The 27123-nt window shown below is 39.5% G+C and overlaps 1 protein-coding gene across 3 annotated transcripts in view; it reads right to left on the bottom strand.

Moving 5' to 3' along the window:
• WDR48 (WD repeat domain 48) overlaps positions 1 to 19266 on the bottom strand; it is a 46784-nt gene extending 27518 nt beyond the window's left edge. For 2 of the 3 annotated variants that reach the window (XM_015131325.3, XM_077992195.1), the window contains exons 1-7: positions 19201 to 19266; positions 6729 to 6869; positions 4060 to 4138; positions 3325 to 3407; positions 3086 to 3215; positions 1060 to 1148; positions 184 to 285 (exon numbers count right to left, since the gene is read on the bottom strand). In XM_015131325.3, coding sequence (XP_014986811.1) covers positions 184 to 285; positions 1060 to 1148; positions 3086 to 3215; positions 3325 to 3407; positions 4060 to 4138; positions 6729 to 6869; positions 19201 to 19248 — 672 coding nt within the window. In that variant the 5' untranslated portion in view covers positions 19249 to 19266. Of the gene's footprint in view, positions 1 to 183; positions 286 to 1059; positions 1149 to 2890; positions 3005 to 3085; positions 3216 to 3324; positions 3408 to 4059; positions 4139 to 6728; positions 6870 to 19200 lie in introns of all 3 variants that reach the window. The other variant, XM_015131324.3, reaches the window with a different exon arrangement.
• Positions 19267 to 27123: the final 7857 nt, after the last annotated feature.

Raw genomic sequence — 27123 nt, 5'->3', positions numbered from 1 at the left:
GATGCAAATAGAATAGTTTTTAAATGTAGCTTATATATGCAATTTAGTATTTTAAAATTTTTTAATCAGACCACAATTTATAGTAAGTGTGGCTTTCAGTTCAAATCAACCTATGCAATAGTATACAAAGTGCGGAAATTTCTAACAAGGCTATTAGGTAAATACTCAAATGAAACTGCATACTTGCGTGCCATCTCTGTTTAATAGCAATGCCTTCACATTATCCGTGTGCCCTTTAAGCTTCATTAGTTTTGCACATGTTCTTGGATCCCATACCCTTAACACCTGTGAATTTTAATAGAATATTGCACAAACTAAATATATCAGTATCAAATTTAAATAACAGACAACTCTCATAAGGCAAATGATAACCATTAAATTCTGAGAAGGCAATACTGCTTCTGCCAATGGACACTGTCTAAGCCTCCCAATCTCAGGGAATTGGGTCTTTCAAACATCAAAAATGCACAGCCTCTTTATCTTGTCACTATACACACAACAGTTATAGTTTTACCTATTCAAATAAAACCTTTTGTTTAGCACCCACTAGGCAAAACCACTGTCTATATATTTAATAATTACACAGATTAAATTATTTTTGTTTCTTTATTTTCTAATGTTCAAAACACCCTTTAAGCTCCCCCTGATCCACGCACAGGGGCTCTCACGCCTGCAATCTCAGCACTCTGGAAGGCTGAGGCAGGTGAATTGCTTGCATTAAGGAATTGGAGACCAGCCTGGGCAACATGGCGAAACCCTGTCTCTATCAAAAATATACAAAAATTAGCCAGATGGGGCAAGGTGTGGCCTGATGAGAGTGATGGTGTGTGCCTGGGGTCCCAGCTACTCAGGAGGTTGAGGTGGAAGGATCGCTAAAGCCTCAGAAGTCCAGGATCATGATGCCACTGCACTTCAGCCTGGGTGACAGAGACCCAGTCTCTAAATAAATAAATATAAAGAAGCTAATCGTAAAATACCTGCTTAAATAACAGGAGACAAGGTATGTGAAAAATAATTTTAAAAAAAGAAAAAAAAAGAAGAAATAAGCTCCTCCTTTACCTTTTCAGTGGACCCTGATACAATGATTGTTCCCAGTTGATTCATGGCCAGGCTATAAATGGAATCTTTGTTTCCACTTAAAGAAGAAGCTATTGAGGATAAATGGAACTAAATGTTAACAAGATCATCAGCCATTTAGTAACCAGTCAGCAAAAACTTCAAGTTTAATTATTCAATTTAGAAAATATTATCTTTATAAGTACTCTAAGTAAAAGAAATCTACCTATAATGGAGATAATTCTAAACAGTATTATTATCAAAATTTACATATTTTCTGGATTTGAATATACACAAATGCTCAATAAATATCTGATAAATTGCAGTGCCACTGAAAAGCTATCCACTTAAATGACATATGTTTAAAGCAAAAAATGTGCCATAAATACGAAAAAAAGTTCAATTTCAGTATTTTTCAAACACAAATCAAACCAAAAATACTGTTTCATACACAAAGACAAAAAACAAGGTAATACTTGATTCTAAAAAGAAAACAGTACAATGGAACTCTCATACATTACTTATGTGAAGTATGTGGTACAACCTTTCAGGAAGGAATTCAGACAATATATAGCAAAAATCATGTCATGTTCATGCTCTCAGTATCACTGAAGTGAAAAAAACTGCGTGTGAAACTGTCTATATAGTATGATCCCAATTTTACAAACAAACATATTAAAAAGTTGGAGTAAACGAGTTAATACATGTAGTGTTTAGAAAAATGTCTACTTGTAGCAAGTACTGTATACATGTTAGCCATTATTAGTGTTATTTTTATTATTATATATTAAACAAAAAAGTGTGATATCCTCTCTAAACAACTCTAAGCAAGATGTATTTATAGTAGAATCTGTATCCACTAAGCCTGGGCCCTGACCTTGTGACAATCTGCTTCTTTTTTTTGCTTTGTTCCCGCCCATTAGTGTCTCTTTGAGGCAGGCCTTACAGCCAGACTTAAAATCTAATGATGTATCATGACAGCCCCCAACAGGGACCAGCTGATGAATGAGAGATAATGTACAGGTGAAAAATCAAGAACAAGGGAAACAGAATGTTGAGACCTTCACATATTTCCTGGGAAACAAGGCAAAACAACAATCAAGAGATTATAAATACCAGTCTCCCAACTTGCCCTTCTTGGCACATACTATGCTATATTAGTAAAAGTGTATTGTCTATGTCAATGTGAACACTCCACAGAGTCATTATAAAATGGATCTATAATGTAGGGATCCAGAGAGTGCAGGCCCATGTTTTCAATGTAGACTTTCCAGGTCAGGCCTCACCAAAAATGTGCTCCTAACAGTCCCTTCTGAAACTTGGCCTGGAGGACTCTAGTAGGTTGGGCCAAGCATGAAGCTCAATTTCAAATCTAGACTTGTATGAGCCTGACTTGGTAGTCTGAGATCTCTTAGCTGATGAAGCATCCATGCTGTGAACATCTCTGGATTGCCTCTAGAAGCACTCTACCCTTCTGGCTCTTCTGGAATTGGCTCGATTTCTCAGGGCTGCTCTAAAAGGCAGAAAATTGGATAAATTGGCACTGGAAAACTTTTCTTTCTTTCTCTTGGGTACTTTTCATATTGGCTATTAACTCAAAAGCTGTTAATATATATTAACACTTTAAAAAGTCAGAAAACCGCCTACTTTGTCTAGATAATCACCACCTCCTTCAATAATACCTGCTGAGTGTATGGATTTGGACCAGGGAATGCTGTGGGAGACACAAAGTAGTAAGACAGTCTTCTCTACCCTGCAGCGACTTACATTTTAGCTAGGGAGCTAAGGCATGCACATGTACAAAAAATAACCAGGTTATACCTGGAGAAGTTACCATTTTCAGACTGCAGTGAGGAACTAGCTCCTTGTTGTTGAATCATACTCTTGGGGGCTAGAACGCTGTAGGTAGAAGCACTCTCAAAATATGAACCACTGTCTTGATGCAAACCTATCAAAAATGTTTTATAAACCATTCTTTATTTATGTTAACTTGGATCACTTTCAAAGAAGTTTCTTTTAAACACCTTACTTGTGACAGTGTTATTTGAGGCAGTCAGTGCTGTTAGAGTATTCACATCCCAAAGGAATATTTGTCTGTCCAACCCAGCAGATGCTACTAGTTCTTTATCCTTGGCATATGCTAAGGCCTTTACGTAATCCTGTAATAGAACAGACATACTATGATCTTTCTGTAGATCAGTAATAAAATGAGCCACACAAAGTACTGAGATCCCAATATTAAAGACACTGAGAACTGTATTGTTTTACCTTATGTGTCCTTAATGTTGACATGCAAAATCCCTTATGTGCATTCCATACTTTTACTGTCGTGTCAGAAGAAGCAGATATCACTAGAAGCAGCAAAGAATTAACAAACTCCTTAGTAGTATGACTTACAACTTTGAAAACTTATCTTACAACAATGTAACATTATTTCAAACTAACCTGTTCTCTCTCTCACACACACAAACATACCTAAAAGCTCTTTCTAGAACCTACTGTATATTGCCTCAATTTTTTAAAATCTCAAGACACATGTTCAAAGAAAAAAATATATTTTTAAAACAAGCAGTGCAAACATTTTTAATCTTCCAGTTGAAGCCTCAACTAATGTGACTGAGAAAAATTCCTGTAGCTCAGACTGCAAAACCAAGGCATGGATCTCACCAAAACAAGAACAAAAGAGGTATTAATAAGGCTAAAAGAAGAATACATGAGTCTATATACAGTTCAAATCAAGGCAAAACTACCCTTTGGTGTTCAGAAGACAGAAGAGCAGTTACCTTGGGGCAAGGGGGAATAACTGAAAGGGTGGCAAAGGGTGGCACAAGGAGGCTTCTAGTAATATTCTGTTTCTTAATTTGGGTATTCACTTTCTAAAACTGTATTGAACTGCAATCTCAAACTGTGTGTACTTTTCTGTATGTATATTTCAATAAAAAAGCTTATATAAAAAATGAAAAATATATCAGAAGCCCAATAATAATCCGAAGAAATACTTACATGTTTTCCCATTACAACAGAGCACAATGTCGTTTACCCAATCCGTATGGTGTTCCATAGATGCTATATATGGATCTTGCTGAAATTAAAAGAAAAATCATAAGAGTTTACATGAGAGAATGAAATATATTACGAATGATAGATATGGTTAAATTCTTCAATTAATGTGACACACTGCTCTAGGCATTAAAACTAACACCTGAATTCTGAGTAGAATCTCACCAAATAGGTGATGCCTCCAGATAACAGATGTAAACAGTTTTGTTTCAGGATAGTTTTACTCTTACTGAAAGCTTAGGTTTCCAGGATAAATACTTCTTTTTTTTTTTTTTTTTTTTTTGCCTTGTGAAAGTGAAGGCAACAAGCTCTGGACTAAGCACTGTGTGTGACATAAAACCCTCTAAAAAGGGTTCACTAGAAAGGACAGGGCTTGCAGGAATCTGTAGGCTGTGGGGATTTGAATGAGTGGTGGTGAAGGCTCAACAGCAGACAGCAGAGGCAGCAATGAGTCTGATGAGTGTGGTAAGGAGCCTGGTCTGGATGCAGAGGGAGATAAACACTTCTGCTTTCAGCTTCCTACTGTTGGGGTCACTTTCTGAATTAAATGTTTTCCTCATGGTACCTACAGTCCTTCAGAGACAAAATGAAATCCAATGGCTGAGAAAGGACAACCCATGTCACCATTTCAATTAGGTAATTCAAGATTCTACTTCTCTTACCTGGCTTAATAACCGGGAGAGGCCTTTTAAAGAACAGTATTTAGTTACATCCTACACCTAAAACAGGCAAGTTTGAGACACTTTATGGGCAAACAGAACAGCTCTGTACAAGTCTGTTTGACAAATAATGCTATTCAATCTTGTCATAAAAGGAAGACCAGAAAAAAGATGTTTGGGGCAGGACAGGCAGATTTCCAGATTCTTCAGGTTAGTTCTTGTGGGGGTTTTTCTTAATTTGTTTGAAATACTGTGAATTCTCAGAAAGGAGACATTCCAATTCAAATACAAGTACCAAAAAGCATTTCAAAGCCAAACATAGTTTTCTTACTTTTCATGCTTTTGACATTTGGCCACCACTGCTTCCACTGGCTAAAGAATTCAAAGCCTGCTAGACTGAAGTTCTAGGTGCATAAAGTAGTGGTTCTTTTTCTGAACTGAATATCAGATTTGTAAAACTTGCTAAAAAGACACAAACTTTTAAAAATACAAGGTCTAGCACTAGGGTTTTCAAGTTGGGTTGGGTGCTAATTCTCTGTTACTTACTAGCCACTTAACCATGGGTTTCTCTGAGCCCATTTTCCCATCTATGAAAATGGATCTGGCTGGGCGCAGTGGCTCACACCCGCAATCCCAGCACCTTGGGAGACAGAGGCAGGTGGATCACCTGAGTCTAGGAGTTCGAGACCAGCCTGACCAACATGGTGAAACCCTGTTTCTACTAAAATTATAAAAAGTAGCCAGACGTGGTAGCATGTGCCTGTAGTTTCAGCTACTCGGGAGGCTGAGGCAGGAAAATTGCTTGAACCCAGAAAGCAGAGGTTGCAGTGAGCCAAGATTGCGCCACTGCACTCCAGCCTGGGTGACAGACAAGACTCCGTCTCAAAAAAATAAATAAATAAAATGGATCCTAAAGATACCTTGAGGGACATTGAAAATTAAAATCACTTTGGATATGAAAATGCAAAGAGCGTCCGACACATACTTAGAAGATCAATAAACGCTCTTCTTTTCTTCCCTCTTTCTTTTTTTCTCTGTCATTCACAATATAAGCGTTCTAACAAAAGGGCTCCTTCCCATTTGCCTGGGGATTTATCTTTATATATATTTAAATCCTGTTCCCTGCTTAAGAAAGGGAAACTTTTGAAGGGCAGCAAGTTGTCTTCATAGTTTTAACACCAATTTTATATTATCTTTATTTATTTGGGACAAGGTCTGTTGCCTAAGCTGGAATGCAGTGGTGTGATTGTGGCTCACTGCAGCCTCAACCTCCCATACTCAATCAAGTGATCCTCCCACCTCAGCTTCCCGAGCAGCTGGAACTACAGGTGTGTGCCACCATGCCCAGCTAATTTTTAATTTTTTTTGGCAGAGATGGGGTATTGTCACATTGCCCAGGCTGGTCTCGAACTCCTGGACTCAAGGAATCCTTTCACCTCGGCCTCCCAAATTGTTGGGATTATAGTGAGCCACTGTGCCCAGCCTAACCTTATATTATCTAATTAGGCCCTGTGGGGTTTGTGAGGACCCTAATTACTTTTAAATGAGGAAAATAAAATATTTTAAAGATTAATTATAAATGTAAAAGAATGTTCAATCTTTTTTTAGTAAGGTTACCAGGAGGTTTTTGGGGAACATATTTAAAGCAGAAAAATTAATTGTTGAAAGTAATCCCCCTACTAGCCAAATCACTTTGTTCCTTTGTGGCAAATAACTCTTAAGGCAAACTTAGTTTAGGGAGTCCTTGTCTTAGCTAAAACACTTCTGAAACTTTCCTAGGTATGGTTTTTCTCAGAGACTTACAGAATTCTGGTCGCGATGTATTTATAGAGTGTACCTAATAACTCAGTAATCAGAGAGATTAAATCTGAAACTGTGAAAGAGGTGTCGTATTACACAGTGAAAGCCATTTGCACAAAATTTGCTGGGTACAGATTTTAATCCCTGCATTACCTTGTGCTGATTGACACTCCATATTCTTATGATAGAGTCTCGACCGGCTGTGAAAAGTCTATTTAGTGCTGGATCCAGCTGCAGGGCATTGACTCCATTTCGGTTGTACTTCTCTACTTCATCTCGAATAACATAGGAAACCTGACAAATACGTCAACATATGCTTTTTATAAAGTTAGAAGCCATGCAGTAATAAAATATAGTCTTCTAGTGGCCAATCTGAAACAGAAAATCCCATGTTTTGCAATATGTACTTTTTCAATCCAATACAAATTTAATTTTAATTTTACTCCTTAAAGACTAAAGGGCTGAAGAGAAGGATGCTATCAATGATAGCCTAGTCCAAGATCAGTAAGTTGCTACACTACTACAACTGCTTCCTAACTGGACTCCTTTCCCACTCTTTAATGCATTTTTCACAAAGCAGCTAGAGTAATTATTTAAAAATGTATCTTAACTCTGCTCAAAAGCCTCCAGTTGCTGACTACTAGACTCATGATTGGGTGTAAATCCTTAACATGGTCTCAAGTGCCCTGTTTGTCTTTCTGGCCACTCATCTGTGCTCCAGGTTCTGGTGCACATTGTGCCGCCAGACCATCACACATGCCGGTCCTCTCTGTTTGGAAGCTCTTCCTCCCACCTGTCTGGCTAACTCTCGTTGCAGCCTTTAGGCTTCCATTTAAACAATACTTCCTTTAGAGGGCCTTCCCTGAATTGCCAAGCAAAAGGAGGTTTTGAGCTCCTATGGCATACTAATAACCTTTTTCTTCAGGGCATTTTTCCCTACTTTATTATTGTTGGTGACCTCTGCCTGTTCCTTGTGAAAACAGAGGATCAACTGAAAACAATTACCCCTAAGAAAAAGTCAATAAGCTGGCTGGCAGCCAGAAGTAAAACTGTCTAATGTAATGAAATCACCAGTTAAAAATTAACTTAAGATGGATTAAAGACTTAAAACGTTAAGACTTAAAATCATAAAAACCCTAGAAGAAAACCTAGGCAATACCATTCACGACACAGGCACGGGCAAGGACTTCATCACTAAAACACCAAAGTCAATTACAATAAAAGCCCAAATTGACAAACGGGATCTAATTAAACTAAAGAGCTTTTGCACAGCAAAATAAACTACCATCAGAGTGAATACGCAACCTACAGAATGGGAGAAAATTTTTGCAATCTGCCCATCTGACAAAGGGCTAATATCCAGAATCTACAAAGAACTTAAACAAATGTACAAGAAAAAAAAAAAAACACATCAAAAAGTGGGCAAAGGATATGAACAGACACTTCTCAAAAGAAGACATTTATACAGCCAACAGACACATGAAAAAATACTCATCATCACTGGTCATCAGAGAAATGCAAATCAAAACCACAATAAGATACCATCTTATGCCAGTTAGAGTGGCAATCATTAAAAAGTCAGGAAACAACAGATGCTGGAGAGGATGTGGAGAAATAGGAATGCTTTTACACTGTTGGTGGGAGTGTAAAGTAGTTCAACCATTGTGGAAGACAGTGTGGCGATTCCTCAAGGATCTAGAACCAGAAATACCATTTGACTCAGCGATCCCATTACTGGGTATATACCCAAAAGATTATAAATCATTCTACTATAAAGACACATGCGCATGTATGTTTATTGCAGCACTATTCACAATAGCAAAGACTTGGAACCAACCCAAATGTCCATCAATGACAGACTGAATTAAGAAAATTCCACCGTGGAATACTATGCAGCCATAAAAAAGGATGAGTTCATGTCCTTTGCAGGGACATGGATGAAGCTGGAAACCATCATTCTCAGCAAACTATCACAAGGACAGAAAACCAAACACCATATCTTCTGACTCCTAAGTGGGAGTTGAACAATGAGAACACACGGACACAGGGCAGGGAACATCACACACTGGGGCATGTCGGGGTGTGGGAAGGGTTGGGGGAGGGATAGCATTAGGAGACATGCCTAATGTAAATGACGAGTTGATAGGTGTAACAAACCAACATGGCACATGTATATCTATGTAACAAACCTGCATGTTGTGCACATGTACCCTAGAACTTAAAGTATAATAATAAAAAAATTATCTAAAGTAACTATAGTGATTCCTTTAGGAACAATTATATCCTTTCTCCACATCTTAAACCAAAAATGAACTTTTCTACGAATTAAAGACTGAAATTTAATAACCATAAAAATTTTTGTATTTATTTTTTGAGAGAATCTCGCTCTGTCACCCAGGCTGGAGTGCAGTGGCCCGATCTTAGCTTACTACATCCTTTACCTCCCAGGTTCAAGCAATGCCTCAACCTCCTGAGTAGCTGGGATTACAGGCATGTGCCACCGTGCCCAGCTGATTTTTACATTTTTAGTAGAGATAGTGGTTTCACCATGTTGGCCAGGCTGGTCTTGAACTCCTGGCCTCAAGTGGTCCACCCGCCTCAGCCTCCCAAAGTGCTGAGATTACAGGAGTGAGCCACTGCACCTGGCCAGCATAAAAATAAATTTTGAAAGACAGGTGAATATTTACATAGTCCCTTGGCAGAGAAAACTCTTCCAACATGCCAAGAAAGATGGTAATCTTTACGAAGGAAAAGAACAATGGTGATCTGGCCAAATACAAGTCAAAACCTTTTCTATGCACAAGAATGTTCACGGCATTGTGCCATTCACAATAATGCCACAAAAGTAGAAACAACCCAAATATCCATCAACTGACAAAACAAACAACCCAAATATCCATCAACTGACAAAACAAAACACACTGACGAAACAAACAAAATATATATACACAAATATCTATACACACTATATATACACATATATACACACACATATATATACTGTACTGACACATGCTACAACATGGATGAACCTTGAAAATATGCTAAGTGAAATTAGCCACATATTTTACAACAGGCCACATATTTTATAACTCTATTTATATATAATGTCTAGGATAGACAAATCCACAGAGAAAGTACATTAGTAATTGCCAGGGGATTGAAGGAGGAAAAACTAAAAAATGGGGAGTGATTGCTAATGAACATAGAGTAATTAAACATTCTGGAGTTAAGTGACCAATAAACAACTTTCTGAATATACAAAAAAGTCACTGAATTGTACATTTTGAAAGGGTGCACTTTATGGTATGTGAATTTTATCACAATGTTATTTTCTTAAACCTTCTGAATTTCAAAAAGTAACATGAGCAAGACTAAGAGAATAATGAAATAAATATGAAAGAAAGTTTACTCTTAACAAGATTCCTTATAAGAAAAAGTCAAATTTTCTAACAGAAAGAGGAACAAAGTTACAAAAAGGAACTTTTAAAAAAAGAAATGGCCAAAAACCACATAAATAATCAAAGACATAATTAATATGAGATTTTACCTATAATACAGGAAAATTTTAAAAATAACTGCCATTTTTGTTTCCCCTGAGGATAAATAAACACTTTCTGACAAAAGTTTTAAACTCTTTGAAATGTTCTTTAAAATTCAATTTCCAGAAATTTGTCCTTTAAAAAGGGCCAGGGCTGCAGACACAAATCGCTACAAGGATGTTGTTTTAACCAAGTCTTTTGGATGCAATTAACTGTAACTGAGATCTACTCAAATCAGCCTTTTTGTTTGTTTGTTTGTCTGTATTTTAAAGGAGACTTCAACACAAGAATACAAGATATCTTAACAGAGCCCCAGGTCAGGAAATACAGTCATCATTTATAAGAGGCATTTAAAAAATCAAATCATGACACTTCTCTGCTGAAACTTTCCAAAGGGTTTTTCACAAAATTTAAAGTTCAAACTCCTCAAATGCTTAGTTCTAACCCCACATCCTCACACTCATTTCAAACTGACTGCCCCCAGTTTCTTTTATGACAGTCACTCCAAACTCCTTTCTGTTCCGTAAACACATCAAGCTCTTTCCCATCCCAGCACCTTCTCATTTACTGTTGCCAGTGTCATGAAGATTCATCACCCCTCGAATCCCTATAGCAATATTCTTTCTCCAGCTTTCATCTTGTCTAACTCACCCTTACTCTTCAGATCTTAGGAAAAAGGTCTCCTTGGAAAGGCCTTTCCTGATCTCATTCTCCTCAGGGTTATGACCCTATCACTTACCCTACTTATTTAACAGTTCTTACCACATTCTTTATTCTTTTTTTAAATTATTATTATTATTATTTTTGAGACGGAGTCTCACTGTATCGCCCAGGCTGGAGTACAGTGGTACGATCTTGGCTCACTGCAACCTCTGCTGCCCAGGTTCAAGCAATTCCCCTGACTCAGCCTCCCAACTAGCTGAGATTATAGGCATCTGCTACGGTGCCCAGCTAATTTTTGTATTTTCTGTAGAGACAGGGTTTCGCCATCTTGGCCAGGCTGGTCTTGACCTCCTGACCTTGTGATCCACCCACCTTGGACTCCCAAAGTGCTGGGATTACAAGTGTGAGCCACCACGCCCAGCCACATTCATATTTTTTGGTGTATCTTCTCCATTAGAATAATAGCTCCAAGAAGGCAAGAGACTTGTCTGCCTTGTTCCTTCCACCACTGTGTCCCCATCATAGTGTCTGGCATATAAAAGACATAAGTATCACTGCATGAATTGGCTTTCCAAAGCCACTAGGCACCAAGTTAGTTTCAATGTCAACTTCAGTCTCTCTCAATCTCTCTTTCTCTGGGGTCCCAGGGCTGCTTACCTAGCTCACATTTCCTTTAACGGAGACTGCAGCATATCTAAATCTTAACATCCAGACTTCTGGGAGATTATCTGACTGATTAAGGCAAGAGTGAAAGAATAACCTGAAGGTCAGAATTCTCATTCTAGGTGGAAAGTAATTACTGTCAAAACCAGTCTGGGCCAGCCTCTTCAATGATATTTCCTAAAGATATGCGCTTTAAAATGTAAAAGAATTAGAAGTATCCTAGTTGGATAAATTCTAGCATGCACATCTGTAAAACACAGTACTATTCAATCACTTAAAATGTTGATGTAGGCCAGCTGTGGTGGCTCATGCCTGTAATCTCTGTGCTTTAGGAGGCTGAGGTGGGAGGACTGCTTGAGCCCAGGAGCTTGAGGTTGCAGTGAGCTATGATGGCACCACTGTACTACAGCCTGGGCAACAGTATGAGACCCCTGTCTCTAAAGAATAAGAAAGAGTTGATGGAGGTCTAGACTAATAAACATGGGAGGAAAGCCATGATATATTTTTAGTGAAATATGTGTGGTCCAACACAGCAATGTACAATAGTCATTATTATAAAAATGTTTCAAAATATTAAATATTTCAGAATACACAAGTTTTGAAGACTATACATATATAAAAATAACCAGGGGCCAGCTGCAGTGGCTCACGCCTGTAATCCCAGCTTTGGGAGGCCAAGGTGGGCAGATCACAAGGTCAGGAGATTGAAACCATTCTGGCCAACATGGTGAAACCCTGTCTCTACTAAAAATACAAAAATTAGACGGGTGTGGTGGTGCGCACCTGTAGTCCCAGCTACTCAGGAGGCTGAGGCAGAAGAATCGCTTGAACCCAGGAGGCAGAGGTTGCAGTGAGCCGAGATTGTGCCACTGCACTCTAGCCTGAAGACAGAGTGAGACAATGTCTCAAAAAAAAATAATAATAAAATAACCAGCAGTTATTTCTGAATGATGGGATTATGGTGATTTTCCACTCATTCATGTCTCTTTTATGAGGTCTGAATGTTTTACAAAGAACATATATTACTTAGTTTTTAAAATTTGATCATTTGTTATCCAAGTAATTCTTGCCTGTATTTAGAAAATCAAATAGTAATGACTGTAATGAAAAACAGTCTCTTTACTGTCTGGATAAGACTCCCACAGCTAGTCTTCATCCCTAAAGGTAACTAATTGCAACTCAGTTGTTGCTACTGGATAGTTAACTGCATTTCTCTAAATATTGTGCTTATCTTATAACTTTGTGGCTTATCCATTTTAGACATTATCAATTTACTCATGCTACTGTAGATTAGGATGTAGCTCTGGAATTACCCTCAATATCTCCTCCCTCTACTCTTCTAATATAGATACATCCCTATTTTTAATTGAACAAAACAATCAGTGCTATATTGTTGTGACTGTAAGGCTATCTACTAAGTACTATATTATGAATACATTTGCTTCCTCAAAGACCTTTTTGTTTTCCCTAGAGTTTTAATCTTTCCTTCTTCAATGGTTTTCTTCACTTTAACTTCAATTTTCTTTAATTGTTGTGCCACAGAACTCACCCCCACCCCTTTATTTTCTCAGAAGGCTTCCCTCTCCAAACCCTCCTTCTTCTCACTACAATCTAGGCTGACTGTCCTCTAGATCTGCTGGCACAGCTGTCACCTTTGGTGTTTTCCTTTACTGCTTTTCTGGGTTACAGCCATTGTTTCTTGAATTCTAATGCCTCCTCCTTTCTTTGTTCACTCCACAGTTTTGCTGAAGTACATCCCCAATACCTTAAGAAAGTAATATAAGAAAAGGCACACGGGTGGCAACTTAGTCCCTGCATGCCTGAAAAGGTCTTTCCTCCACATTTACACTTGATTTAGCAATTCTCTCAGCTCTTGAAAGCATTGCTGTAAGTTCCTCTAGCATCCAATGTTGCCACTGATTTCAATGCCATTCTGTTTCATACAGCTTTAAAGGGATCCTATTTTCATTCTTTTCTCCACTCCCTTATCATCTCCTTCCCTAAGCTTTTAGGATCTTTTCTTTTTCCTCGGTGTTGTGACATTTCCTTGTTTGTTTTTTCTATCATTAGTTTTGCTGTGCATTTAGAAAGCCCTTTCAATCTAGAAATTTGTGGCACTTAAGCGCTGGGAAATTTTCTTGTATTCATTATTAATAATCATCTGTTTGCTTTGCTTTTTCTTGAACTCAAATGAGTCAGATACTGGAACTTTCAAACTGATCCCTCATCTTATGCATTCTGTATTATCTATCTTTGTCCTTTCATTTATTTTCGTAACACTTCCTTTACTATTTTATAACTCTGGAGGTTTTTTCAAAGCAAATTATAGTATGGTGGAAAAAAATCAAAGCAATATCTTCAATAAGGAAATGGCTAAATTACGGTACATCCATTCTGTGTGGTCATCAAAGAATGAAAACTATATACACTGATATGTTTCAAGACATGTCACCTTAAAAACTTGTTACTGCATCCATTAAAGTACAGAGAAAAAATTTAAAATGTCTGGCTACAGAAAAATAGAAGAAAATGGATTTAATTCTTTCAACGAATATTGACTAGGCACCCACTTGTTGCCAGGCACTATTCTAAATGCTGAGGATGTGGTAGTCAGCACGAAAGTCCTCTTGGCATTTAGCTGGGGAAAGAGCATAACTAGAAGTGACAGCAAGTTAAGTGAAGTATTTTTTTTTCCCCAAGATACAGGCAAGCTTTTTCAGGCAGAAGAGATGGGAGTAAAAGATAAAAGTAGAAGGTACTAGAGACAGAAGCAATAACTGAGTGTACAAAGTCATGGGAGAACTTCATTTAGATAGTCAAGAGTATAAGCTAAGGCAGAGAAGATGAGGATTCATATCCAAACATCTTGATTTGCTTTAAAAAATGGGAGCAGGGTATTATATGAGTTTTGCAAAGGAATGGGAAGTTTGCCCTTCAGTAGAAAATACACATTTTGAAAGAGTCAATCAAAGGGACTCTAACAGGGAGAAAAATAATAGAATAGTTCCCAGCAGCAAGTATCCAGTTAAGTTACAGTGGAGCATTTGCAGCTGGCTCAGTAAGCATTGTTTAATTTCGCCAACCATTAATGTAGTCCAATTATCTGGGACCACAAACAAACAAACAAAAAATAGTGATCATAATCCACTGTACTTCATGTGATCTGTTTCTGCCTTTCACACTTAAATAATCCTAGAGTCATTGGTAGTGTGCCAGAGGGTACACACAATCAAGAAATAAACGTATCTTTCCTTGTTCATCATTTTATTTGAAAGTAATCACATTGATTTTCTATTACCGACGTAACAAATTACCACAAATTTAGTGGCTTTTAAATAACCCCATTTATTATTTCAATTATGCAGGTCAGAAGTCCAAACGGCTGAAATGAGTCCCCTGCATAAGATCTCACAAGGCCAAAACTGACAAGGATCAGCAGATCTGTGTTCCTTACTCAAGGCTCTAGAAAGAGTCTGCTTCCAGGCTCATTTAGGTTGCTGGTCAAATTCAGTTTCTTGCGGTTGTAGGCCCTGAGGTCTCTGTTTTGTTTCCTTGCTGACTGTCAGCCAAGGGCCCATCTTTGCTCCTAAAGGCTGCCTGCATTCCTTCTCATGCTTTCCAGTGGTCCTCTCCAGCAACAGAGGGTTGGGTCCTTCTTACAACTCAAATTTCTGTCACCACATCTCCCTGCTTCCGCCTCCAGCTAGAGAAAGTCCTCTGTTTTAAAGGGCTCATATGATTAGAACGATTAGAATGGGCCCACTAGGATAATCCCTTATTTTCAAGTCTGTAACCTCATTACATTCACAAAATCCCCTTTATCATGTGACATAACATATTTGCAACGGATTAACATGTTACGTGATCATGTAACATAGCATGTAACATGATCATGTAGCATATTTGCAAGGGATTAGAGCATGAACGTTTTGGGGAGAGCTCACTCTGCCTACCAGAGTAACTAAACCTTTCTAGCTTCTCCCCAAACACTATGAAGCAGTGAAGGAAGAGGCCATAACAGGAGGAAAAATGGAGGCAGAGAGAGCCAATCAATAGACTCAGGTTGTTGGAAAATCGTAACACTAAGGGACTGCCAAGGATGGGAAAGACTTGCTTTGATATCTTGGTTACCAGAGAAAACGCTGCATCATGTATCTGAATTCACATATTTGATTATGTTTCTCACAATCACAAATCTATCCCTCTCCCCTCATATCTCCAGTTTTCTTAGAAGCTGAAGATGGTAGGACATGGACTCATTTAAAATTATGTCGATAATTAATATGCAGTATGTTTGGACTCATCTCCACTGATTTTCTTTAAGTAATCATTTTATTTTATTTTTGAGATGGAGCCTTGCTCTGTCCCCCAGGCTGGAGTACAGTGGTACAATCTCAGCCAACTGTAACCTCCGCCTCCTGGGTTCAAACGATTCCCTTGCCTCAGCCTCCCGAGTAGCTGGGATTACAGGTAAGCACCACCATGCCAGCTAATTTTTGTATTTTTAATAGAGACGGCATTTCTCCATATTGGCCAGGCTAGTCTCGAACTCCTGACCTCAAGTGATCTGTCCACCTTGGCTTCCCAAAGTGCTGGGATTACAAGTGTGAGACACCACGCCCGGCCTCCACTGATTATTTAGCAATATTTTAAGTCTCAAGGGTTTGTCTTGGCCTACAATTTGACAAGGAGCTCAGGGCTACTATCCCTTGGTCTGAGACAGTCAGGAGACAAAGTATATTTTACTGCAAGTACCCATATATGCTTTTTCCAAAACGAGAAGTTTTCTTTTTGATGTATAAGAGCAAATACTGTGGTAAAAAGTTCAAAAATACAAAGTTATGTATACTTCAAACTAAAAGATATCCCATGTCCTGTCTTATCTATAATCACACAATCTATTCCCAAAGGGATAATCACTGCTATGACCCTTACAGACTTTTAAAACACGTATTTCCTTTGTGGAAATGGGAATATGCCATGTTGACCTGCTTTTCTGACTCTCTCTCTCTCTCTCTCTGAGGCCTCCCTGGAAGACGAGCAGATCCCAGCACCATACTTCCTGTAAAGCCTATAGAACTGTGAGCCAATTATGTCTCTTTTCTTTATAAATGAGCCAGTCTCAGGTATTTCTTTATAGCAATTCAAGAATGGCTTCACACAACACCCTTGCATAAGTAGGGACAGATATATGCATATGCAAATTTGTAGAATATATTTTTAGATAAGGAATTCTGGGCTAAAGGGAGTGTTTATTTAAAAATTTGACAAAGCAAGACACAAAACAGTGAATACTATGGCTCCACTTATAGCAAAAAAAAAAATCACGTTAAGTCAGGTACACAAGCAGGAAGAGGTACAGAACAGTGGTTCTCAACCAGCAGCAGTTTTGCCCTCGAGGGGACATCTGAAAACGTCTGGAGACATTTTTAGTTGTCACAACCAGGGAGATGCTACCACATCTAGTTGGTAGAAGCCAGGGATGATGCTAAAGAACCTGTGATGCGTAAGACAGCTCCCTCCCTCAGACACAGCCAAGAATTATCCAGACGAAAATTTCAAGAATGCTCAGGTTGATAAACTCTGGTCTAGGATTAAAACATGACATTGCCCACAGCAGCTTTCTCGGAAGCATGGAGGGCAACTCTAATCTATACTTTTGTTTGCTGGGATTTTTACAATGAACACTCATTAGTTTAAATAACACCTCATAGACAATGATGGTTCAGATGAAATCAATCCTGTGGCTTCTCAGGCTGCTTCTATACCTTGGGGACAAATTCTGAAAGCTACCTGAATCTTCTCTTCAGCAGGTTAATCTCAGACAGCTCTTTCAAAAGTTCTTCATAGGAAATAATTTCAAGTCAGTTCACCAATCTGACTGCTACCTATGAAGAACACGGTCCTAAGTGCGGAAGAGCAAACTCTAATTTTTTATTCTGACCAGTGAAAAGTGGCATTATCCATCACCTGTCTCATTCTACATGCACTGGCTCACATTCAGCCTATTAAAACATTGGTTTTCCAAACCTGCTGCAGTTAATTTACATTTTCTTCATCCCATACTAGTACAATTGCCTTGTAAGTCTTTTTAAAATATATATACTTTATTGCATGCATTTTGGGAGTGGGTAGGCCTGGGAAGGAAGCAAGCAGGGAACACACTGCAGTAATAGGACTTTTAAGTCTTAATGCAATAAACTGAAAGGCCTGATGAACTACCCTTATTCCCCTGAGAAGTATACCACCATATAGTGTTATAGACTTGTAATACAATCAGGTTACAATTTTGAGTTATATTTCCATCCAGAGGAGACATTCTCACTACCTGCCTTGGATGCTGGTGATACTGAAATCCTATCACTAATGCACTGAAAAACTCACCTAACAGAGTGAGTTTAGACTCATTAATTTCACTCATTTCAACAAACATACAGTGAGTGCTTAAGACACTGTGCTGATCAATGAGATCAATAAAACCAAGATGTGAACTACTCAGAAGACTTTATAACCTACCACCTTCTGCTGGGATTACCTTACTGAAGGATCCCTTTATCTAACCACCTTCATCTGACACTTGATTTCAACCTGCAGAACTCCATATAATGCTGTGTTTTATAAAGAAAGCCTAGGTGTAAATTATTCCTACAACCTTTCAATCCCTTTTCCCCTCTGGGGGCCACTCTAAGTGCTAGGTAAATGTTTAAAGAATAAATGCACCAAACTGCCACTACCACATACAATACACCTGCAGGCAAACACCTGTAAGAGGGCTTTTATTCCCTGCATCACGGAAAATATTAAATGGCAATAACTTTTTTTATTATTATACTTTAAGTTCTAGGATATATGTGCATAACGTGCAGGTTTGCTACACAGGTATACATGTGCCATGCTGATTTGCTGCACCCATCAACTCATTTACATTAGGTATTTCTCCTAATGCTATCCCTCCCCCAGACCCCGACAGGCCACGGTGTGTGATGTTCCCCGAAGTGGCAATAACTCTTAAGCGTAACCCCAAACAAAAGTGAATTCACAAAGGCACAAGGCACAAGACACACACGGTAAGATTAGACAACTCTTTACCACATGGACAATAAATTATACAAACAATAAAGAAAGATTCAGCGATGCACACTGAAGGTGAAGAAATGGTGAAGACGAACTTAAATTTCCAATTAAAATTATAATTTCCCCACGCACATTCTCATGTCACTTCCACCTACCCAGGGGACAGCTCCAACATAAGAGAAGGCTGGGGGCTCCCAAGTGCGGAATCCTCAGCAGAAACCCCGCAGGGCCGTCGATGCTCCGCCGCCTCGCCACGCCCCCGCACAGGCCGCTCACTCCTCCAACGCCCACCCTCCCGGGAAACCCCTGGAGGCCTCCGCTCAGACGCAGCGAGGGCAGAGCGCTTCGAAGAAAGGCAGGGGAAGAGGGAGGCAAGTGGGCGGGGAACTAGCCTATCCCGACCCCGCAAGTCCATTCCTACAGAAAAGCGGCGACCAGCAATCCCGGGCTCAGAACGCCGCCCGCGAGGGTCCCGGGCCTGGGCCCCAAGGGCCACGCAGGCCGACCCCCGCCCCTTCCTCAAGCCGTTAGCGCCGCGGCCCCACCCCTCAAGGCCGGCCGCGCCCCGCCCCGTTCGCCCCATGCCGCTACCCCGGCCGGCCGTGGCCCCGGACACCTTCTAGCTGGAGTGGGCCCGGAGCTGCCAGCCGCGTCCGGAAGGCCGAGGAACCGGGCTTCCATACCTGCACTTTCCTCCGCCCTGCTGTGTTCTGCCGGTGATGGGCCGCCATCTTGCATGTTGACACTCCGACGTCACTTCCGGAGGTGGCTCAGACCGGGCGGATGTTCTGCCCGTTTCCCTTTGGCCAAGGATCAGTGGCGGGTCTGAAGGTAGACAGGATATGTGTTTCCTAGGTGGTGTTCGTTGCTGTATGGCCGGTAGCCACGTGGTGAGGTAGATGCACCTAAAAACAAAATCATTGTGCAAGTATAATACTGATGGGGAGAGAGCCACTTTTCAGGGCTGAGTGAGCAATCCAAATCCACTTCTGTGTGGCCCTAGACCCTGGCTTGCTCTCTTTTCCAGGCCCTCCCCGAGAGGTCCAAGCGAAATGAAAGCACTGAAAGAATTAACAGTGCAAGACATGGCGCTGGGCGATCTCCTAACCCTTCCTAGACAAGCAGGGGAACCAAGTGATTTACTATTAAGTACCTAAAAATGCGGAGAATTGTATCTTGGCCTCAAAGGGGGAAGAATAGAAGTCCTTGCAAAGGAGATTGCCTCCATCTTCGGGAAGAGCAAATAATACATTTAAATTAAAAGGATAAAAAGTGGGGCCATGAAAAAGAACGAGATCATGTCCTTTGCAGGGACATGATGGAACTGGAGGCCGTTTCCTTAAGCAAACTAACAAAGGAACAGGAAACCAAATACGGCGTGTTCTCGTAAGTAGGAGCCAAATGATGAGAACACATGGACACAAAGAGGGGGACAACACACACTGGGGCCTTTTGGAGGGTGGAGGGTGGGAGGAGGGTGAGGATCAGGAAAAATAACTAACGGGTACTAGGCTTAATACCTGGGTGACAGGCCGGGCGCGGTGGCTCAAGCCTGTAATCCCAGCACTTTGGGAGGCCGAGATGGGCGGATCACGAGGTCAGGAGATCGAGACCATCCTGGCTAACACGTGAAACTCCGTCTCTACTAAAAAAATACAAAAATTAGCGGGGAGCGGTGGCGGGCGCCTGTAGTCCCAGCTACTCAGGAGGCTGAGGCAGGAGAATGGCGTGAACCTGGGAGGTGGAGCTTGCAGTGAGCTGAGATCCGGCCACTGCACTCCAGCCTGGGGGACAGAGCGAGACTACGTCTCAAAAAAAAAAAAAAAAAAAAAAAATACCTGGGTGACAAAATAGTCTGTACAACAAACCCCCATGACACAAGTTCACCTATATAACAAACCTGCACTTGTATCCCTGAACTTAAAAGTTCAAAAAAAAAAAAAAAAAAAAAAAAAGACAAAAAGATGTTACAGGAAGGTGAAAACGGTACATCAGCTAAAATTGTTCCCAGAGACAACTCAGTTCCAAACCCTGAACTGAAAACCCAGTTCTAGTTTAAATCATCTCTTATACTAGAACAGTTAGGTCCTTCTGGGTGAAAGTGTGGTTTTCACTGACACTAATTATAGGAGCTGAGGGTGATCAGGCCCTCTCTAGTGAAAGTGAATCCTATAGAACTACACTGTGGGATTTGATGTTGTATCTGCTAGTCATCTGTGGCTCTTGAGCACTTGAAATATAGCTAGTTCCAGTTTAGATACGTAATTGTAAACTACCCCCAAATTTCAAAGACTAGTTTGAAGAAAAGAATGTAAAATATCTCATTAATAATTTTTTGTATTGATTTCATGTTGAAATGATGTTTGGGGGCATATTAGGCTAAATAAAATTTATTATTAAATTTTGTCATATGGATATTAGAATATTTCAAATTACATCTGTGGTTACAAATTTCTGTTGCATAGTGCTAGTATATAAGTAATGCTTAGAAAAGTTGTCTTGACAAATACTTGTTCTTAAATTAATAAAGAAATGTGAATTAGAGGAGTAAAAATTGTGATGGCAGAAAGCTGCTTAAGCAAAACTGGCAGTGATAACTTAGAAGTAAATTACTGCATCATTACAGGCTCACTCATTCACTGATTCATGTATTCATTCATTTAACAAAATATTAAATAGTACCTCATATGTGCCAGGCACTATATTAGGTGTTGGGGAATCAGTGGTGAGTGCACATAGTCATAGAACTTAGAGTCCCAGGATGAGACAGGAATTAATACAGAAATAAGTACTCTGAAGAAAGATGATTGTAAGACAGGAAGTATCTTGAGTCAAGAGTTAACTAGTCAAGGAGAGGGAACAGTCTGAGCAAAGATCTTGTAGCAGGAGAGAGCATGGAACATTACAGGAACTGAGGGTCAAGGCTCAGAGTACAGGAAGTGAAAGGAGTATGCAGAGTCCATACCCAGCAGGGTCTCTTAGACCAATGGGAAGCTGTTGAAATATAGCGAGGGAAAAAATGTGGTCTATATTTTAAAAATTGTTTAAGTGTCCATCGAGCACCTATGATGTGCAAAGTACCATACAGGTATGTTGCTCTGGACAATATGCCGGTACTTGCCAAAAATTGATTGTTATGTTGTAGACCTGCTTTGGACCTGAAGAATATTAAAGTAGTGAAGTTCTTTCAGTGGGCAGAATTTTCACCAGTATGTTTTGATGTTCACTTTGGCTGAAAGGAGAAATGGTCAATTCAGGGTCAGGATAATTTTTTGGCCAGTTTGTCAAAGACATGGAAAGAGCAAGATTGGGGGACTAGTGACAGAAGACTCCAGAAGGGATATAGTGATGGGCCTCTCAGAATAAACCTTAAGAATCATAGGGATGAAATGAACTGCTTTGTGATGAAACTCAGCCTTACTGCCTGCTCAGTGGAATCATGAAATAAATGGCAATGACAATGGCAATGGCAGCAGGATTGGAGCTATGCATGGGATCACCAAGCCACTGCTGAGTGTTCAGATCACCAAGCCACTGCTGGGTGTTCAGAAGCAGTGACCAATACCCCATGCTCTAAGAGGATCAGCCAGCCACATGTAGGCAAGTCCATTCCATTGGCCATTGGCCCTCTCCCATCATTGAGGGAGTTCTTATTTGTTCTCTCTGAAATATATTTATTCTAGATTGAGATTTGCTTCCCCTGCTCACTGTACTTCCACTGACACCACCATCTAGGGAATTAGTGCTTTAGACACTATCATTTTCTCTAACGCTTTTTGCTTTCGACCAAAAAATTCACTCTACAATGAAAGAAGTAATGCAATGGGCTATTGCCCATAGAATTTATTGGCCTAATTGTGTACTCAATCACTGAGGAGTATCTTGTCTTATTGAAGACATATTGAAGACTTAGTTATGGTGCCTTCTGGGAGATAACCCTTTTTGATACTGTCCTGTAGGATGCAGTATATGCTCTGAACTAGTGTCCAATATTCAGCACTCTTTTTTCCTGTTCCTTTTATCTATTGCTGTTTAACCGCCCGCAAAATGTAATGGTTTAAAACAGTTGCAACACTTACTTTACTTCCAAATCTGTAATTTATGCAGAGCTTGGTGGGAACAGATTGTCTCTGTTCCACTATCCACTTCACATCAGCAGGGGCAGCTACAAGATTGAGGCTGGAATCATCTGAAGACCCCTTTTCTTACATGTCCGGTGACTGATACTGGTGTTGACCTAGTCCTTAACTGAAGCTGTGGCTAGAACACCTATTCATGATCTTTCCACAGCACTGTTTGGTTCCTCACAATATGCTGAGTTCCAAGGATGAGCATCCAAAAGAAGAAAAATCTGGTTGGAAGCTATAATGCTTTTTCTAACTCACAGTGGAAGTCATGCAGTATCACTTTAAGCCACAGTCAATTCATTAGAACTTAGTTACTAAGGCCGTCGGTGTTTTTTTTTTTTGTTTTGTTTTTTTTTGAGGCGGAGTCTCGCTCTGTCACCCAGGCTGGAGTGCAGTGGAGTGCAGTGGCCAGATCTCAGCTCACTGCAAGCTCCGCCTCCCGGGTTTATGCCATTCTCCTGCCTCAGCCTCCCAAGTAGCTGGGACTACAGGTGCCCGCCACCTCGCCCAGCTAGTTTTTTGTACTTTTTAATAGAGACGGAGTTTCACCGTGTTAGCCAGGATGGTCTCGATCTCCTGACCTTGTGATCCGCCTGTCTCGGCCTCCCAAAGTGCTGGGATTACAGGCTTGAGCCACTGCGCCCGGCCAGATGACTCCTTTTTTTATGAAGTGTCAATAAATTTGTGGATGTATTTTTTAATTGACACATAATAATTGTATATATATGGGGTACAGTGTGATATTTTGATACCTGTATACAATCTGTAATAATTGCTTTGGGAAAATTCAATATCCACTCTTCTAGCTATTGGAAAATATAGAATAAGTTATTGTTAACCATAGTCACCCTACAGCGATATAGAACACCAAAAATTATTCCTTTTGCCTACCTGTAATTTTATATGTGTTAACCAACCTCTCTCTATATAATCCTCTCCTTTACCCTTCTCAGCCACTAGTTAACACTATTCTGTTCTCTACTTCTCTGAGATCAACTTATTTATCTTTCACATATTGTTGGGAACATGCAGTATTTATCTTTCTGTGCCTGACTTATTTCACTTAAGATAATGACCTCCAGTGCTATCCATGTTGCTGCAAATGACAACATTTTATTCTTTTTTATGACTGAATAGTATTTCATTGTGTATATGTACTACATTTTCTTTATCCATTCTTCTTTTGATGGACACTTAGGTTGACTCCATATCTTGGGGGCTGTGAATAGTGCCGCAGTAACTATGCGAGCACAGATATCTCTTTGACATACTGATTTCTTGTTCTTTGGGTAGTAGTAGGATTGCTGGATCATATGGTAGTTGTAGTTTTAGTTTTTTGAGAAATCTACACACTGTTTTCCATAACGGTTGAACTAATTTACATTCCTATCAATAGTGTATGAATTCCCTTTTCTCTGCACCCTCACCCTCTGCATTTGTTTTTGTCTTTTTCATAATAGCCATTCTAACTGGAGTGAGATGATATCTCATCGTGGTTTTGATCTGTATTTCCCTGATGATTAGTGATGTTGAGCATTTTTTTCATGTATTTGTTGACCATTTATATGTCTTCTTTTGAGAATTGTGTATTCAGATCATTTGCCCATTTAAAAATTATTGGGGTTTTTTTTGCTATTGAGTTGTTTGAGTTTTTCGTACTTCCTGGATATGAATTCCTGGTTGGATAAACACTTTGCAAATATTTTCTCTCATTCTGTTGGCTGTCTCATTCCTCTATTGATTGTTTCCTTTTCTGTGCAGAAGCTTTTTAGTTTGATATAATCCAATTTGCCTATATTTGGTTTCATTGCCTGTGCTTTTGAGGGCTTATCCATAAAATCTTTGCCCAGGCCAATGTCCTGAAGCATTTCTCCTGTATTATCTTTTAGCAGTTTCATAGTTTTGGGTTTTATATTTAGGTTTTTAATCCATTTCGCATTGATTTTTGTATAAAGTGAGACATAGGGAGTCTAGTTTCTTTCCTTTTCATATGGGTAGTCAGTTTTCCCAGCACCATTTATTGAAGAGACTGTTCTTTTCCCAATATGTTATAGGGCCTTTGTTAAAAATCAGTTAATTGCCAGGCATGGTGGTACATGCCTGTAGTCCCAGCTACTTGAAGGCTGATATAGGAGGATTGCTTAAGCCCAGGAGTTTGAGGCCTGCAGTATACTATGATTGTGAGTGGTCACTGCATTCCAGCCTGGGAAACACAGCAATATCCAGTCTTAAAAAAAAAAAGGGTTGGGGGGTGGTGGGGGACTGGGTGCAATGGCTCACAACTATAATCCCACAATTTTGGGAGGCTGAGGTAGGTGGATTGCTTGAGCCCAGGAGTTCGAGACCAAACAGGGCAACATGGCAAAACCCAGTCTTTATCAAAAAAAGCAAAAATTAACCGGGGATGGTGGTGCACACCTGTAGTCCTAGCTACTTGAGAGTCCTAGCTACTCGAGTGGGAGGATTGCTTGAGCCTAGGAGGTTGAGATTGCAGTGAGCAGAGATCACATCATTGCACTTCAGTCTGGGTGACAGTGCAAGACCCTGTTTCAAAAAAACAATTAGTTTGCTATAAATACATGGATTTATTTCTGGGGTCTCTATTCTGTTCCATTGGTCAATGTGTCTTTTCTAATGCCAGTACTATGCTGTTTTGTTTACTATAGCTTTGTATAGTATATTTTGAGGTTAGTGTGATGCCTCCAACTTTGTTCTTTTTGCTCAGGATTGCTTTGGCTATTTGGGGTTGTTTGTAGTTCCATATGAATTTTAGGATTATTTTTTCTATTTCTATGAAGAATGTCATTGGTATTTTAATAGGGATTGCATTTAATCTGTAGATCACTTCGGGTAGTTTGGTCATTTTAACAATATTAATTTAATATATGAACATTGATGTCTTTCCATTTTTGTATATGTCCTCTTCAATTTATTTCATCAGAGTTTTATAATTTCCTTCCCTCCCTCCCTCCTTCCCTCCCTCCCTCCCTCCCTCCCTCCCTCCCTCCCTCCCTCCCTTCCTTCCTTCCTTCCTTCCTTCCTCCCTTTCTTTTTGCGACACAGCCTCACTCTTTTGTCCAGGCTGGAGTACAGGGGCATGATCTCGGCTCACTGCAACCTCCACTTCCCAGATTCAAGTGATTCTCATGCCCCAGCTTTCTGAGTAGCTGAGATTACAGGCCCATGCCACCACGCCCAGCTAATTTTTGTATTTTTAGTACAGACAGGGTTTTGCCATGTTGACTAAGCTGATTTTGAATTCTTGGCCTCAAGTGTTCCTCCTGCTTAGGCCCCCGAAAGTGTTGGGATTACAGGAGTGAGCCACTGTGCCTGGCCTCTACTGATTTTTGTATATTGATTTTATATACTACAATTTTATGAATTTGTTCATCAGTTCTGAGAATTTTTTGATGAAGTCTTTAAGTTTTCCGTGTATAAGATCATATCATCTGCAAATAGTGACAATTTGACATTTTCTTTCCAGCTTGGATGCCCTTTATTCTTTAATCTTGCCTAAATGCTCTGGCTAGTATTCTCCATACTAAGTTGAGTAAGAGTGGTGAAAGTGGGTATCTTTGTCTTTTTCCAGTTTTTAGAGGAAAAATTTTCAACTTTCTCCTGTTTAAGATGATATTAGCTGTGGGTTTGTCATATATGGCCTTTATTGTGTTGAGGTATGTTCTTTTTGTACTTACTTTTTTGAGAATTTTTATCATGAAAGGATGTTGAATTTTATCAAATGCCTTTTCTGCATTGATTAAGATGATCATTTGGTTTTTGTCCTTGATTCTGTTGATGTGATGTATCTTTTGTTTATTGATTTGCATATGTTGAATCATCCTTGCATTCCTGGAATAAATCCCACTTGATCATCGTGTGTAATCCTTTTGATATGTTGTTGGATCTGGTTTGCTAATATTTTGTTGAGAATTTTTACATCTATGTTCATCAGGGATATTGGCCTGTAGCTTTCTTTTTTTGGTTGTGTTTTTGCCTGGTTTTGGCATTAGGGTAATGTTGGGGTTGTAGAATGAGTTTGGAAGAATTCCTTCCCCTTTAATTTTTTGGAATAATTTGAGAGGAATTGGTATTAGTTATTTAAATGCCTGGTGCAATTCAGCAGTGAAGCCATTGGTCCTAGGCTTTTCTTGGTTGGGAGACTTTTTATTTCTCCCTCAATCTCATTACTTGCTATTGATTTGTTCAGGTTTTCTATTTCTTCCCAATTCAATTTTGGTAGGTTGCATGTGTCCAGGAATTCATTTCCTCCAGGCTTTTCATCTAGTTGGCATATAGTTGTTTCATAATAGTCTTTAATGATCATTTGTATTCCTGTGGTAACAGTTGTTTTTTTCATTTCTGATTTTATTTATTTGGGTTGTTGCTCTCTTTTATTTAAATTAGTCTAGTTAGTGGTTTGTTGATTTTATCTTTTCAAAAAACTTTTTGTTTTGTTGGTTTGTATTTTTTTGTCTCAAT

This window comes from Macaca mulatta, chromosome 2 (genome assembly GCF_049350105.2).
Source record: "Macaca mulatta isolate MMU2019108-1 chromosome 2, T2T-MMU8v2.0, whole genome shotgun sequence".
NCBI classification, from domain to species: Eukaryota; Metazoa; Chordata; class Mammalia; order Primates; family Cercopithecidae; genus Macaca; species Macaca mulatta.
This window is presented reverse-complemented; position numbering and strand designations above follow the sequence as displayed.